At 43.8% G+C, this 16,623-nt stretch overlaps 1 protein-coding gene across 1 annotated transcript; it reads left to right on the forward strand.

Moving 5' to 3' along the window:
- Nucleotides 1-448: 448 nt before the first annotated feature.
- LOC311015835 (uncharacterized protein) lies at nt 449-3,427 on the forward strand (the record flags this gene model as incomplete). Its single annotated transcript, XM_084013276.1, has 6 exons — nt 449-521; nt 1,005-1,021; nt 1,395-1,523; nt 1,625-1,818; nt 2,529-2,676; nt 3,218-3,427. The coding sequence occupies 6 exons, from the start codon at nt 449-451 to the stop codon at nt 3,425-3,427; spliced, it is 771 nt and encodes a 256-aa protein (XP_083869402.1).
- Nucleotides 3,428-16,623: the final 13,196 nt, after the last annotated feature.

Genomic DNA, 16,623 nt, shown 5'->3' on the forward strand with positions numbered 1-16,623 from the left:
CAGTGATATACAGGCTAGCCATGCTGACCTAGAACAAAATAAAAAAATAAATAAAAAAAAGTTAATATTTTGCAACTACATTGCAAAAAGTATCAATAATATCTTTTCATGTGCACTATTGCACTTGCATTATTTCTTATGTTCGGTGTCTTTTTCTCAAAACGGTACAGACAGGCGAAGTTAAGCTAGCAAGTTTGAATTAATTACCTGGAAAATGCGGGCGATCCTGTCAACACGCATATCATCCATTTTAAGTGTTATTCTCTTGTTCCCTCTGTACAGCACATATATCTCCATTTTATCAGACGATTAGGCTTATTCAGTTTGTCAAGTTATACTGTACTTCCCTTTTGTTCAGTCGATCCTGCACAGCCGGGAAACCTGGAGGGGAAGAGGACGGTGGGCCTCGCTCAAAGCGCAAACTTTTTTTGGCGGATTGCTTTTGCGCATGACAGAATGTGAAAAAACCCGCCTTAAAGCAGAAGAAGAAGAAGAAGAAGAAGACGAAGACGAGGACGACAGTAGGCGGTTAGATGAAATGGAGTAACCGCAGTGTACATGCAGGTAGTGACCATTGGCGTTTTTACATGTAAAAAAAAATGGTGTTCACCACCAATTAATAGAAAGGCTGCATACCAGAAAAACGACAGTGCTTTCTCTTGTTACTGATGTGTTCCTCACAGATCCATGCACTGTAGCAATCACACAAGCCTAAATGAAGAATGCATTATTCCACGTCATAAGCTGACAAAACCAAGCTCAGAGCAAATGAGAACAGAGAGGGAGCAGCAGAGAGCTCAATAATACTGAAGGCCACAACGAGCACACAGAATCAGAGTCAAATCAGAACATTTCCTCCACGGTTGCCTCAGAAAATTTCCTTTGACCTTTGACCTGGTCAGTTTCACATGACCTGAACATTGTTACTCAGCTTTCTGAAGGAGACTTGCCTTATTTATACCTCAGACATTTAGTTTGGTGTGCTGTGCTCCTGACTGTTGAAGTGAGAGTGAACACCACGGTTAGATGGAGAGAGCTGTCTGAGGCCTTCAGAAAAAAGACTGCAGCATTCTAGGGGGCCGATGACTTTGCCCCGTTGCCATCTAAAACTTATATTTGTTACACCGTGCCACAGGAAAGTTCTAAATCACACTTTTATCACTTTAGAGTACACTCTACACAATCATATTTCGAGGTTTAGGGTTGTTCTGTTTGGAGCTCCGTTCTAGGTGGCCATGTTCCTTAGCATGCTCACGTGACTCCTTGAGAAATGTGCCTTAAATGCTTGCAATAACCTTTGGATAGAAATCTGTCCAAAAGAAGATAATGTGTGTATTATAATTGGTTTGTAATAGGAATACAAAAAAGGAATGCATGTTCATCTTCAATTTCAGACTGGACCATCATACGGAAGAAGAATGATGACGGGCTACCTGTCCTCAAAAGGAATCAGAGCATCAGAGGGGCACGTTGGTAGTGTCCTCAGACATATTAACCAGCCATATCATGCAGATCGTCATCAGGTAGGTGTTATGAAACGCTAATAGGATTCTTGTAGTGTAGGTCATTGTGAAAATGCCCTAACTTTTTTTTCTTATATGTCGTTTTTTGCTTAATTACTCAGAGATCAAGGAACTTAAATCCAGTGCCATACAGTGCCGAGTACATAGGTCACAAACTGCACATAGATCAGAACGAAAAACTGGTGATGTTCGGGGTGACCCATGTCCTTTCTGTTGATGGTTTCTCCAGTAAAATTGTCAGCCATTCCACTATGCCTGTGAAAAACAACCTGACAATATATCAAGAGGTGTACAGGTAACTTTCTGTGCTCTATGTTCCATAATGTAGTTGCAAACAGTAGATATTGTTTAACTGTTAGGCATTTTTTAAAGCCCCAACAACAATTTTCATGCGTGCACACAAGTGCCGCTGCTGCGTGCTGTAAAAAATATTTTTCTTGTTAAATGTTGGACTGCATTCAATGCAGCAGCTTCCCACAGGGCTGTGCGAAGGTTTGGAGTTGTTTATTTATGCTTAAGAGCATGAAATCATCAGAAAATAGTTATAACATTGTATCTCTCTGACTCTGATTCCACGCATATCCGTGTTCAGTTCAATCTCTATTGCATTACCATTACAGCACTCTCTCAGAGGCATTACCAGTTCTGCTCTCTCTATATAGAAATAACCAGTCTTTTCACGGATGCTCTCGTTTGCTGGTGCAGGGCATATAGAAGCATCAGTATTAAACAGAAACTGGTTCATAACCAGTTAAAAGTTCCTTGGTGTTGCTTTAAGTAAAACACATTGGCTTATCATAGCTGTGGTTTTACCACTCCTTATCTGGGAAGAAACAAACAAACAAATAAAAATGGTGACAGTTACACAATGCTGTCAGTAACTAAGTAATTGATTAACCAAATCACTACATTAACCAAGAGTGAAAATTGGCTTCAACAATGCTTATGTAAACACAAATATGAAATTGTGTATAACTGTAACACTTTTGTATTGCTGTTTTGCAGAAGTGCTGTCCTACAACACGGAATGTGGGACCAAATACGAGTGGACCACGGAAGAGAGCTTTTCTTGACTCTTTTCATGCAGGAGAAATTGGCAGGCTACAGAAATAACACGGCAAGGGAGCCATACCTGCAAACATCTTCAACACGTGTCAGTTGGCTTATTGTCCTCTTTCCCTTAATCACTCAGCTGCTAGCTGATAATATTGATTTCTCTGTCAGCATGGTATGGTCAGACCCCAGTAAGAATAGCTTCATTGCTGCAGCTAATAGGGATCTGAATAAACTCAAGTAAACTGTTCTTCTCTGGAAGACTGCTGGCTATTTCCTCACCAGTCAAAGACATGCATTATTTGTCACGCTGATGCCACAATAGATGTAAAAATACAAAGCCAAATTTCAGGAAGAAAATTTCTCATTTGTAATGGTTAATGGTTATTAGGGGCCAGGCAGCCTAAGCAATAGGGTCCCGGCCTTATTGTTATCTCCAGTTCTTCTTCTTCTTCTTCTTCTTCTTCTGCTTCTGTGGAAATCCTACTTCCCATGCATGAAAAATCACCAAACTAATTGGGTTCTTGATCTTTGTTTCTAGAAAATTGATTTTTATTCAGTGATTACGATTAGGTGCAGATAGTAATTGTCATTATTGAAATTAAATTTAACATTTTGTTTTTACTCTTTTGACATGACAGAATCATATCGTTGAAAGGATGTGGCCAGAGGTTAATAACAGGGTAAACTACCCATTGAAAAGGGCTCTCATCCACCTTGTAGACCAGGAGGAACTCAACATGAAGGACAACTTGACACGGTATTGTGTGTCCACGCTTACCTGTCAGGTGGCTCAGATTGGACTTGACCGGATGGTGCAGTCCTGGAATGCACACAGGATCCAAGGTTAGCATACCACTTTTTAAATGTATAGGCATTGTATGTTTGTCATTGTGAATAGGCTATATTCTGTTGCTAATTTTATCCCCCTTTTTTTAACACAGGGTTGATTCAAATGTTCAAATGTGGTATGCCCAAATGCCTCCAGATTATAGTGTGAATTTACAAGGCTGGGGTGCATATCATCATATTGCAGTTGATATGAGACCTTGCTGCGCTGTCATGCTTCACATAGGGTAACTATTCTGGCAGAGCTTGCAATGTATCACAGGGACTACGGATGAGAATGAGCTCAGCAGCTAACTCTGGCACATTTATATTGATGTAAAACCTGAAATGTTGATTAATGTGCGCTGTCTCTGATAGATGGTTGGTTATCATGTTTGCCATCCCCAGGCCTTATTTATCAACGCCTTGCCATCTATCTATTAATTCAAGGAATGTTTGTGTGTGTGTGCATGTGTGTCTCTGTCAGTCTGCCTGTCTGTCTGTGTGGTGGAACGTATATCTCTCTCAATCTGTTCGTCAGACCAACTTGGAACATCTTGCTATGTGCCTTTTTAAGGTTTGGGTTTAAGTTTAAGTTGTTTGGACCAAAAATGCAAAATTTATCGTTAAAACAATGCCTCATAGGCTTCTGCCCATTCTACTGCTGTTCAGCCATCACCCTGTCATACAGTGCATGCACGATTGCCCCTCACACACAGCGGAGCTGCCAGAGGGGGAGAATTTTGTATGGGGCTGTTACGACCCGGCTCGTGGGGAAAAGGGAAGCAACATAAACCAGAATGTTTTTGGTAAAATGACAAGGTATTTATTTGCAGGGTTTACAAGGAGAACGGAAAAAGGGCTGTTGGATGCTGCTTAACTCAAAGAAATGAATATAACTTAAAGAGGTCTCTCCAAAATGAGAGATAGCCATCAGCTACTTCAAACTCAATTCATCCATCTCCTCAATAATCAAAATACAAAAGAAGCAGCACCCTCTAAACCTAGTGAGTCTAACATAAATAATCTACAGGTGTCTGGATGGTGTCAGTTAACCCCACTAAGATCCTTGCCCAATTTCCTTACCACAGGTTACCACATTTACTACAGGGGAGCACAACACACACGAGGCCAGTTGATCATCAAGGGCCAAAATCACAACTGAGGGCAGCTATTTAACAGAGTGATGATCTGGAAGGTGGTAGATGATTGGAGAAGATTGCCAGGCGCCGCACCAATCAGATCACCGGCTGGAACCAGGAAGTAGGCAGGTCTTGCGCCAGCCAATCCTCGGCAAGGGACCGCACATCCTGCTTAACATGACACAGCTGCACAACACAGATACACATACCCAGATAACGAAGGTGGCCGTAACACCCCTCCCCTTAAGATGCAAACCATAGGTTTGTAACAAAACCACCACCTTACAACTAGGACTATTTTTATACCCTTGATAGCGCATCAGCTAACACATTTTCAGATCCTTTCTTATGACGTACATCCAGGTTATAATCTTGCACGACCAAGGCCCACCGCATGAGTCGCTGGTTGTGGTTATACATGCGGGAAAGAAACACAAGTGGATTATGGTCAGTGTAAGTTACAACTGGCAGAGAACTGGAACCAACATATACCTCGAAGTGTTGTAGGGCCAACAGCAAAGCAAGGGCTTCTTTTTCAATGGTTGAGTAATTACTCTGGTGCCTGTTAAACTTGCGGGAAAAGTAACACACAGGATGATCCACACCATTAACATCCTCCTGCAATAGGACTGCACCAGCTCCAACTGCACTGGCATCTACTTCAAGTTTAAAAGGTTTAGCAAAATCTGGGGCAGCGAGCACAGGGGCATGACTTAAGAGTATCTTTACACTCTCGAACGCGTGCTGGCACTCTGGAGACCAGGCGAAATCTACCTTGGGGCTGAGCAGGTTGGTCAAGGGCTGTACAACGGTAGAAAAGTTACGGCAAAAGCTTCTATAATAGCCTGCCATTCCGAGAAACCGTCGGAGAGCTTTACGTGTGGTCGGAATGGGGAATTCTGTTACGGCGGCGACCTTCGCCTCAACAGGTCGCACCTGACCCTGTCCAACCTGTCTCCCCAAGTAGATGAGAGTGGCCTTACCAAAGTCACATTTTGCCAAATTTATGGTGAGCGTTGCCTGCGCAAGCCGGGAAAACACCTGCTCAAGGACTCGCCCATGCTCCTTCCAAGTCTCAGTATAGATTATCAAATCATCCAAGTAGGCATTACAGTTATTTAATCCAGCCAACACGGTATTCACCAACCTCTGAAAAGTGGCCGGAGCATTACACATACCAAATGCCATAACCGTATACTGTAGGAAGTGATCGGAGGTAACGAACGCAGATATTTTACAGGCGCGCTCTGTCAGGGGAACTTGCCAATAACACTTTAGCAAATCCAACTTACTGACATACTTGGCGGTGCCCAAGTTGTCAATACAGTCCTCCATTCTAGGTAGGGGATAACAATCACGAACTGTAACACCATTTACTTTTCGAAAGTCCGTTATGAACCTGGGGGAGCCATCGGACTTAGCCTCTAAAAGACAGGGAGAACTCCAGGGACTTGAGCTGGGCACAGCCAAGCCATTCTGTAGGAGGTACTCCGTTTCTTCCTTCATCAGCTCACGCTTCATCTGATTAACACGATAAGGATGCTGCTTAAGAGGTCGTGGGTTAGTTACTACGATGTCATGCTGGAGGACATTTGTCTGTGTGGGAACATCATTGAAAAGACAGGGAAACCGACTAACAAAATCGACATCCTCTTGCTGCTGCTCAGCGGTCAGATGCTGGAGTTGGGATGGTAACGCTTGCAACGCCTGAGAGTTCCGGAGACGCACCCCCTGGTGAACAGAGGGACACGGCTCCAAATCATCACTGACAGACAGATCAGGCTGGTCGGTTACGATCAGTGCAGAGACACCTGAAGTATTTCCCAGAACAGGGGCCTGGGACGGCAGGGAATCAACTGGACTAGTTTTGGTCTCCCTGGCATGATACAACTTCAACATGTTAACATGACAAACTCTGTTTTTCCGCCTTCTTTCGGGGGTGCCGATTACATAATCCGTATCACTAAGGCGCTCCCGAACGTCATAAGGACCAGAGAACTTGGCGGAAAGAGCAGATCCGGCGACTGGCAGCAAGGCCAAAACTTTGTCTCCTACCTGGAAACGGCGAGGAACAGCCGCGCGATCATACTGACGCTTCATCACGGACTGGGAAGCTGACAGAGCCTCTTTAGCGAGTGCATTAGCCCGATGCAAACGCTCCCGGAACTGACTGACATAATCTAGCACATTGTTACTAAGTGATGTGTTAAGGGACAAAAATTGGTCATGCAGGGATTTAAGTGGACCGCGAGGAGTATGACCGAACACAAGCTCTGCGGGGCTAAAACCTAAAGACTCCTGAACGGCTTCACGGGCAGCAAACAACACGAACGGGATCCCCTCATCCCACTCTCTCTCGTTTTCTACACAGTATTTGCGCAGCATCGACTTTAACGTCTGGTGCCATCTCTCTAATGCGCCTTGGGATTCAGGGTGGTATGCAGAGGAAACTGCATGTCGCACATCCAGTGTTTTAAGAACCTGATTAAATGGTCTAAACTGGAAATTGGAACCTTGATCGGTTTGAACCACACGGGGAAGACCAAAAGTGGAAAAGAACTTGGTCAATGCTTTCACTATAGCCCCAGCAGTAATTTTACGCAACGGGATGGCTTCGGGAAAGCGAGTGGCAGCGCACATGACTGTAAGTAAATATTGATTTCCTCTTTTAGTTCTGGGCAAGGGTCCGACACAGTCTATTATTACCCGTTCGAAAGGTTCCCCTATCGCAGGTATCGGATGTAATGGTGTGGGAGGAATAGGCTGATTTGGTTTACCCGCCAGTTGGCACACATGACAGCCACGGCAGAACTTGGCTACATCTGATTTCAATTCGGGCCAAAAGAAGTGTTTGAGAATGAGCCGGTAGGTTTTTGTCACTCCCAAATGTCCAGACCATTGGCTTTCATGTGCTACTGTAAAAACATGCTGTCTATTTTCCAAAGGTACAACTACCTGATAGACAGCAGCCCAATCAGAATCAGTGCAACTTACAGGGGACCACTTACGAACAGATAAGTTACTTTTCCACCGCTTGCTTTACCGTTACTCACCACACTTGAGAAGCATGTTGTGGAAAAATGAATCTGCCCAATAAAGATCAACAACCAGGATCAGCTCTTTCTCCGAGGTTTATTCCACTAAGTATTCTCATCTGCAGAGGAGGGACTGGTCACCCCTGCCTTCTGATGCAAAGGATCAGAATCAGCAGGAACGACCCTGAGTCCAACAACAGTCTCCCTTTTAAGGAGGAGGAACCAAAGGACGGATCATGTCCTATCTTACAAAGACAAGATGTACAGGCAAGGTCAAGATTTACAGAACACGCGTCTATCACTACATGAAAAGTCGGATTTTCGTCCCTGTAAACGCCCGAAAATCTCCCTAATTTTCGGGAGTTAACGACAATTTACAGGCTGCGAACGCCGCGTTCGTCTGTGCCGAAAATTGTCGGAAACGAACCACAGCGAAGGCTCTAATTAGCATATGAATAGCGGCGAAACCCCGCCTGGCCAGAGATGGCTTGAATATCCTCACTCAGGATTGGATGAAACCACTAGTTTTAAACAAGTATATTCGCTCGTGATTGGTTGGCAGATCTGGTCATTATAAATGTAAAGCCAACCCACGTTGGCAGATGTGTTACTATTGGTCACACTGGGTCTTTTAAACAAGAATAATCACTAGTGATTGGTTAGCAGATCTATCACTATATATATATATATATATATATATATATATATATATATATATATATATACATATATATATACATATATATACATACATACATATATATATATATATATATATTATATATTATTTTTATTTATTTATATATTTATAAATATAAATATGAATGAATTCATTGAATTGCCAGGAGGAAGTATTCAAAGAAAGAGCTTTATTGACAACACACAACTGTACAAATTTGCCCACACAACAAACAAATGAACTGGCGACATTCTGTCCGAATTTGGTCAATTTTACAGCCGCCTGCGGTGCGTGGCCCTGTACTTGGGAGTCTTCTCTAATCGCGACTGTAGAGTCGCACAGAGCTCGGTGAGCTCCTGGCTACGAGAGGATGGAGGTCGCACAATCCATCCAGACACCCCGCCAACGACGCCGTCCTCCTCATCAGACATCATGTCTGTGGTGGCGCACTTCCAACGGTCCGCCTCATCGCCAGCAAGCACACTCCGTCTCGCTTCCAGCAGCTGTAAAACAATCAATAAAGACAATCAGTACTGCGCGATGCACTGCGCATGGACACAACACATCTATTAATGCACCTGAAAAATAGGTTTAGGTAGGTTTGGTCACATTGACCAAAAACGGATCTAATAAATCTAATAAGTCTTACCCTCTTTCTCCTGGAATGACTCCGAGCTGACCTCTTCACAGCTTCCGCCTGCGATGCGAGATCAGGCTGTGTGTGTCTGAAGCTCCTGCGTACCGTTTCATAGTATGTCTTACAGGCAGCTGGAAAACAATTAAATGAGTGGTATGAATAAGAAAACTTAAGTCACAGTAAAATTAAAACAAGGAAGAAGAAAACAGTAAAAGTTACTTACACACAATGGCGTCACTATCGGCGTCATATAAATCCGGACTTGCGGACAAAGCTCCGAGCAAGTAAGAGGTCACAGCTTCGTTATGAGGCGAGGTTCGTCTGTGAAAACAAAATGAACAGTTAAGATCGGTATCTACTGTTAACGCATCTATTTCCTTATACAGCAGAATGAAAGCATATTCTTTAAATCGTACCCTTGCTCCGGTTCGTAGCGCCTACAATTCGTCTCCGAGTTGTGAAGACGGCGTACTGCTTCCTGTAAAAGACCAACAACGTACACTTAACAAAGCAACTTAACGTTACACTGGTTGCTCTCTCTTGTTCTTTTACAAGGCTACTATGCTACTTTTAGCTTGGACTATTAGCTTTTAAGCTACTTTTAGCTTGGGCTTGCTTTGCTAATTTTAGCTTAGCTAGCAGTCACCGAACATATTCTTACCGCAATCATCCTGAGAGTCTCCAGCAGTCCTGGGACATCCTGAGAGTCTCCAGCAGTCCTGGATATAAGAATTATAACATTTAAACCACATTTTCTTAAGTGAAGCCTCTCAGAGCAGCATTCCTGCTGCCGGTGAACGTGAACGTCTCCTCCTCGTTCCCCCCACTGAATGAGGCGCCCGGTGTCTGCATCCGCCCCTTTAACGGACAACGGTGCACGGCGTTATTAATCACCGTTAGTAAATATATAACCACGGTTTAACATAAGCACTATATTATTAGTTAACGTCGGTAAAAACGGCACATTTTCCGCTTCACTTGCGCTCGCTAACCTCTGTGGTAAATTAGCGTCAGTAGGCTAGCCGGCTGCCAGGACCTTCGATTCGTAACGTTAACGTACAATGCCAACAACAATAAAGTAACGTTCATTATCAATACGATTTAAAAGTCAGCTGGAAACATAAAAGTCATGTTACAGTATACTTACATGTATACGCGGTTTGTGTCGGGCTGTCGCCAGAATCACCACAGTCGTCCGCCATTATCCAAAACTTGTGAAGTCAGACGAGCCGCAATGCATTTTGGGAAGTTGAGTAGATTTAGCAAGGTCCGCTGTACTCAGAAATTCTTGCCAATGCAGTATACATCCGGGCATTTCTCGCGTGCACAAATTCACATACTATTGTATGTGAACGCACTACGTACTCAAATTTACGTCACAATTAAGTACGAGTAGGACGTTAGTATGGCATTTCTAACACAGCCGAGATCTATGATCTATGAACCCATCCTTGACCCTCTAGCAGAACTACGACCAGCCATTATAAAGCAGTTTATAGTTGTTAATGTTGTGTCAAAAGGTACTGCATTTAAACATGTTACTGCGCAAGTTTCCTGGCTTCATCCCCATCCGGACAGACATTTTTATGGAAAGCCAATAGAAGTTTGGAGCTTGCAGGGAACAGACACGTCATACCCAGCATAATTTCTGCCTGTTGAGCGCATTGCTGGGAGATGTGTGGTTAACACATCCACTGTGCATTTAAGCAAGACCAAAGAAAGGGTCACTGTAGTCATACCACTATGCACAGTGGTTGAGCTCTAGGAGACTGTGATGTTGTTTGCATGAATGTACATTTTACCTTTGTGGCAAAGCCTGATTAAAAGTAATTGTTGAAGCAAATTGTTTTGTGTATCTTTGAATGAAGATGAAATTAAGTTATATCTTTGAATGAAGATGAAATTAAGTTATATCTTTGAATGAAGATGAAATTAAGTTAACACCTTTCAGAAAAATGTCACCTGGGGGAAAACTCCCCCTGCTACCCTGATTTGCATTTGTATAGCTCACAGCATTTTCATTTACATGTTAAAGCCTCCCCTAAGATTACGGGGAGGGGGGTCATGGGGGGACAACTGCCAAGCAAGGCCCACGTCAATTCCCGGCAATTTACGTCAGTTTTCGGTGTTTCCTGCAAATTGCCGTTTGCAGTCGTAAACCTGAACTTCCACGTCAATTTACAGGGCCGCTAACTGACGAAAATCCCACTTTTCATGCAGTGATAGTCCTGAAATTATCTTATGTCAATGTGGCACTCATGTTCATATCATCTACAAACAGGCATTCATGGTGGGAAACACAGTCGACGGTAGCTGAGCTACTGGAGTTGATTCATCACCCACTGGTGAATCTAACACTTCCAGTGCAGGGTTGACTTTACCTCCGGCAATGTCATTACCCATCAATAGAATGATCCCCTGGATTGGCAACTCGGAACAGACCGCGACAGGAAAAAGTCCAGTAACTAATTTGGACTCGATGTGGACACTATGTACTGCTCGAGAGGCGTATCCCATCTCAATGCCGCGTAATACTGAGCCATAACCGCAGGCTGATTGTTCAGAAAATGGAAGCGCTGTGGCCAGAATAACGGACTGAGAGCAAGCTGTGTCTCTCAGGACACGCACAGAGCGCTGGTCAGCAGGCTCCCCTGTGAGAGAAATAAGGGCGTCGAAAACAAACTGCTTAAAACAAACGTCAATATCTTCCTGCTTGTCACACTTAGGGATTACACAAGACTCAGCTTTAATCAACCCTACACCTTTAGGCTGGGAAACACGAGCATTTTGTTCCTTGTTTTTAAGGACCAAACAGTTAGCGATTATATGACCTGTCTGGTGACAGTAGAAGCACTTCCGCTCCGCACCCTGCAATCGGGGCGGACTAGGAGATGAAGTAGCAGAGACAGGGTTACGGGGCGTGTTACGGCGTGAGCCCTCAGCAGGACCTGAGGAGAAAGTAGCCTTGTGCGTTAACACATACTCATCCGCTAGGACTGCCGCCGCGGACAAGGCACTTACTTTCTGCTCATTGAGATACACTACAATGCGCTCGGGCAAACATTTCTTGAAGTCCTCTATCAGAATTAACTCCCTCAATGAGTTAAAGTCATTAACTTTACAAGTAGTGCTCCATTTATCAAAAAGAACTCCCTTCTCTCTAGCAAATTCAACATAAGTTTGACTCTGAGCTTTCCTGTGATCTCTAAATTTCTGCCTATACGCTTCGGGGACCAACTCGTAAGCACGCAGAATTGCAGTCTTCACAGCATCATAACTCAAACTGTCTCCTATGGAGAGGGCAGCAACGGCATCTTGGGCTTTTCCATGAATTTTGCATTGAAGTAAGAGTGACCATGCCTCAGCCGGCCACTGCAACGCAGCCGCAATACGCTCAAACACACCAAAATAGGAGTCCACTTCAGCCTCCCGAAACACAGGCACTAAAGCAATATGCTTACTAGCATTAAATGCTGTTTTACCAACATTAGGGGAGATGGTGGAAGAAGGTGTCATACCTGAACCAGCAGGTGCACCTCGCACTTGTCCTGCTGTCTGAGTCTCAAGCTCGAGCTTCCGCAGCCTCACAGCTTTGTCAGCCTCAATCTCCAGCTTTTTTACTTCCAGCTGAAGATGGAACTGTGCCTGCCTTTCACGATCCTTTTCCTGGGCTTCCAACTGGATACGGGCAAGGCGGACCTTCAGTCGGGCCTCGTCTCTGGAGCCAGTACTGATCGAAGGGGATGGGTCATAGCGAGGAAGTGTGAACGGGGTTTTCACCCGCCCACCTGCCCCGCCTTCCACCCTGGAGGCTGTTTGTGCCTCAAGGCTTTGGCCCTCCTCAGCCGGAGCTGGGATGCCAACAGCAATGGCAGCAGACTCAATTTGCTCAGGTTCTACAATCACCCCTTGTTCCACCAACTTATCAATTACTAGAGCTTTGAGCTCCCTTTTCAACAGGTGTTTAGCAAAAGTGATTCCGAAGTGGATTGCAATTTGGCCTAACTCATCCTTCCGACAGCTAGCTATTTGACTCAAGGTAGGATTGGCTACAAAGAACTCCAAGTCAAATCACCCAGCCATGGTGCCCAATTACCCAGCTGCGCTCCCTTACCAATTGTCAAACAGTCAAGCAACGGCAAAGCTCTGCCAACAAATAACTTGCACTAGGACCTCAATTAAGAGATCCCGGACGAGCCCCCATTTATGTTACGACCCGGCTCGTGGGGAAAAGGGAAGCAACATAAACCAGAATCTTTTTGGTAAAATGACAAGGTATTTATTTGCAGGGTTTACAAGGAGAACGGAAAAAGGGCTGTTGGATGCTGCTTAACGAAGGTGGCCGTAACAGGGGCGGGGAGTGGATTTTTTGTTTTAAGGTGGAGCAGTGCCTTCTCTCCTGCTCCATATCGTCCCTAGTAAAAATATGCACTGTAATCAATATAAACATACCAGATACAATTAGGTGTACATATTATACAGGTAGTGTGTCTGTAACTACTATATGGGCAATTGCCTATGTACACCTTTTCGTGTGTCCTAATTTCAAAGACTGCCTGCATTTGGACATGTCTAAGATAACTAGGCTACAGGTTTTCTACAGGAATACTTTCTTTCTATGGGCAATGCAAGAAGAGCAGACAGACCTAATATTTGGTAAAGATGTGAAGTCTGATTTAGTCTATGTTGTCCACAAGATGCTATGTAAAACATGATGGAGTACTACCTCCCAGATGCAAATGTCTGAAAAATTATTTATAGACTACTTTATAAAAAGACTCAGCACAACTACAAGCCAAGTATACTTAATCTTTTGATTGAAATATTTTGATCCATATATGTTAAAAGGATTAAGTTATTTCCTTGTACTGAACATTGAAGCCAAATACTTTTCTGTATAACCAAGTAATCTATAAGAACATGAAAGTAAACTGAATACTTTTATCTTTTTACTAACAGCTGTTATCCCGATTCTTATATTGGAAGCTCAAGAAAGTACCAGAGAAGTCTTCAGTTAAAAAGTAGTAGAATTTACTCAGGTCACAGATAAAGTACATCAGCGCTGGTACATCAAGTACATCAATCAAATCGAGGTAGAAACGTTATCCCTGTATTGTATCACATCTGCTGGTGGTAGCTGTCCCAGAACGCCCCCCAAACTGCAGGTGACCACCTACCTCAAGATGCAACACAACAAGGCAGGTCACAAATAAAGTACATCAGCGCTGGGCTCACTCCTGACAGAGATCCTACGAGAGCTCTGTCACTCCAAGCCCAGCGCTGATGTACTTTATCTTTGACCTGAGTAAATTCTACTACTTTTTAACTGAAGACTTCTCTGGTACTTTCTTGGGCTTCCAATATAAGAATCGGGATACCATAGCTCACTTGAATAAACTTTTTTCAAGGGCTTCCAAGGGTTACACACTGAGGTGGATTGATATGCATGATGTTGATATGTTAATTACCCAAACCTAAGCCCCTGATGATTTGTGTTTTGATTTGCTTATTTTAGGCAAGGGCATCCCAGATCCCTCTGGGTGGATGCCCAAAGAAAGCGCCAGCAGATTGTCTGCCAGAGGCTGCAGGAGCTGCACAAGCTTACCTGCAGGAAGTGGGGTCCTCTTTGACACAAGTGTCAATGTTTGGGAGAAACCCATTCTCCACAGCTGAAAGCCAGACAACAGCTGGAAATGAATTTGCACAGCAGTACAGCGACATTTCTGAACTCTTTGACAATACTGTCAATTATGAACCAACCCGGTTCCAAAATGGAATTAAGGATCTCATTGACATTGTGAGAAGACATGTGTAGCCTGATCTGTCGGATCGCAGAAGCTAAGCAGGGTCTGCCTGGAGCTTCCTGTATGGTAGTTGAGAAGTTTGTTTGACATGACATGACATGACATGAAATTTGACATGTTTTTATGATGTTTTAATGTTGCCTTGTCAATGTGTTGTTTTGACAGCTTAGTATCACTTTGTAAAGTACCTGTATATGTTAGACAGGAGTGTTATGGAGACGCTGCATTAGGTCTCAAAGACGAACCCAGTTCAGAATGTGAAAGTAAAAGTGTGCTACTGCTGCAAAATCTCTCTTTGCTTTTTTTTACCGTATGACTATAAGACTTGAAGAATCTCCTCTGTGTAACTATTCATGTAGTCAGTCAATGATCAAACTAGTAGCATGAATATGAATTACAGTCCAAGTGGGTTAGGCAAGGCCATTTTATTTGTATAGCCTGTTTTTACAAACAGTTTGTCTCAAAGGGCTTTACATAGCATGAGCATCATAACAACATCCTCTTCCCTTAAACCCTCACATCCACTGTGGAAAAACTCCCAGGAAAACCCTTTTAACTGGGGAAAAATTGGATAAACATCAGGGTGAGCAACAGAGGAGGGATCCCTCACCCAGGACAGGCAGACGTGCAATAGATGTTGTATACGGACAAGAAAACAGTTTACAACAGAGAATATGGAAAAACATGGAAATGGTTGACAGGAGCTGACGAAGGTAACTTCTGGTGGGCAGGAAAGGCAGGGAGAGCAGGCCAGCTTAATGGGAGTAGTGGGTGGCAGACTGGGTCGTGAACAGGGAGGGCAGGCCAGTTTAACAGCGGGGGGAAGGGGGCGATGCAGGCGGCGGTTGGTGCAGAGGGATGGAGCTGTGGAGAATCTGTGGAAACAGAGAGAGTGCGAGATGCCAAGGCCAAACTACAAGGTGTGAGAGGTAAGGAGAGGAGAGGGGGGGGGGGGGGGGGGGTCTCTCTACTTAAATGTAGTTAGAGTGTCTGCCTCTCTGACCCATGGAGAGAGCTGGTTCCACAGTAAAGGAGCCCAGTATCTGAAGGTTCTACCGCCCAGTCTGTTTTTAGAGATATTGGCAGTCACTAACAGAACTGCACTCTGGGAGCCAAGTGCTCTGGTCAGAGTAGCCAGATTCTTTACTTGAGAAGAAGTAAAAGTACCTGTGTAAAAAACGACTTTGGTAAAAGTCATTGTACTTTTGTATTGTACACATCAGGTTTACACATCACACTTCTGAACATTAAATCTTGGACCAGGACTGGCTTGTCACAAATCATGCTCATAGGCCCAACTCTTCATCAACTTTTTTAATCAACTTTTTTAATAGCACATCAGGCAACAGTTGCTTCTCACTGTACAGGTGGTGTGTCATTGTGAGTGGCACACCCAGGGACTACGTATGAAAATAACTAAGCTTCTCTAGCCATTATCTGGTACAAAAAATAATGTGTCCCTGCCAAATAAAAAATTTAAATGAAACAAATTTGCACACTGTGCAGTCAGTGAAGCTCAACTGAAAAACCCTTCACAATTATGACGTGTGCTCCTCAGATAAAAGTAACTCACTGTTTACACTTACAGGACACATACTCGACCCCCCTCTCCAAAATATATGCAGTGTTTCCTCTAGGATTTTCCCCTAACCCTTTTTTAGTCTGTACTTCCAGGGAAAGTATGCTCTACTCACTCACTAATTTCAGGAAAGCATTCTCTACTGAAGAGTAGGGCTGCCACAATTAGTCGACTAGTCACGATTATGTCGACATCTAATTTAATAGTCGACGTGTCGTTTTTTTTTTTAAACTTTGTTTTCTCTCTCAAAACTGCTGCGGCACCTTCCTCTGCCGTGTCTGCCTTTGCGTCCTTGACACACATGCGCAGTAGTCGTAATCTGGGTCAGCCTTGATGTCACCGA

This window comes from Eutrigla gurnardus, assembly GCF_963514095.1.
Source record: "Eutrigla gurnardus genome assembly, chromosome: 7".
Lineage (NCBI taxonomy): Eukaryota > Metazoa > Chordata > Actinopteri > Perciformes > Triglidae > Eutrigla > Eutrigla gurnardus.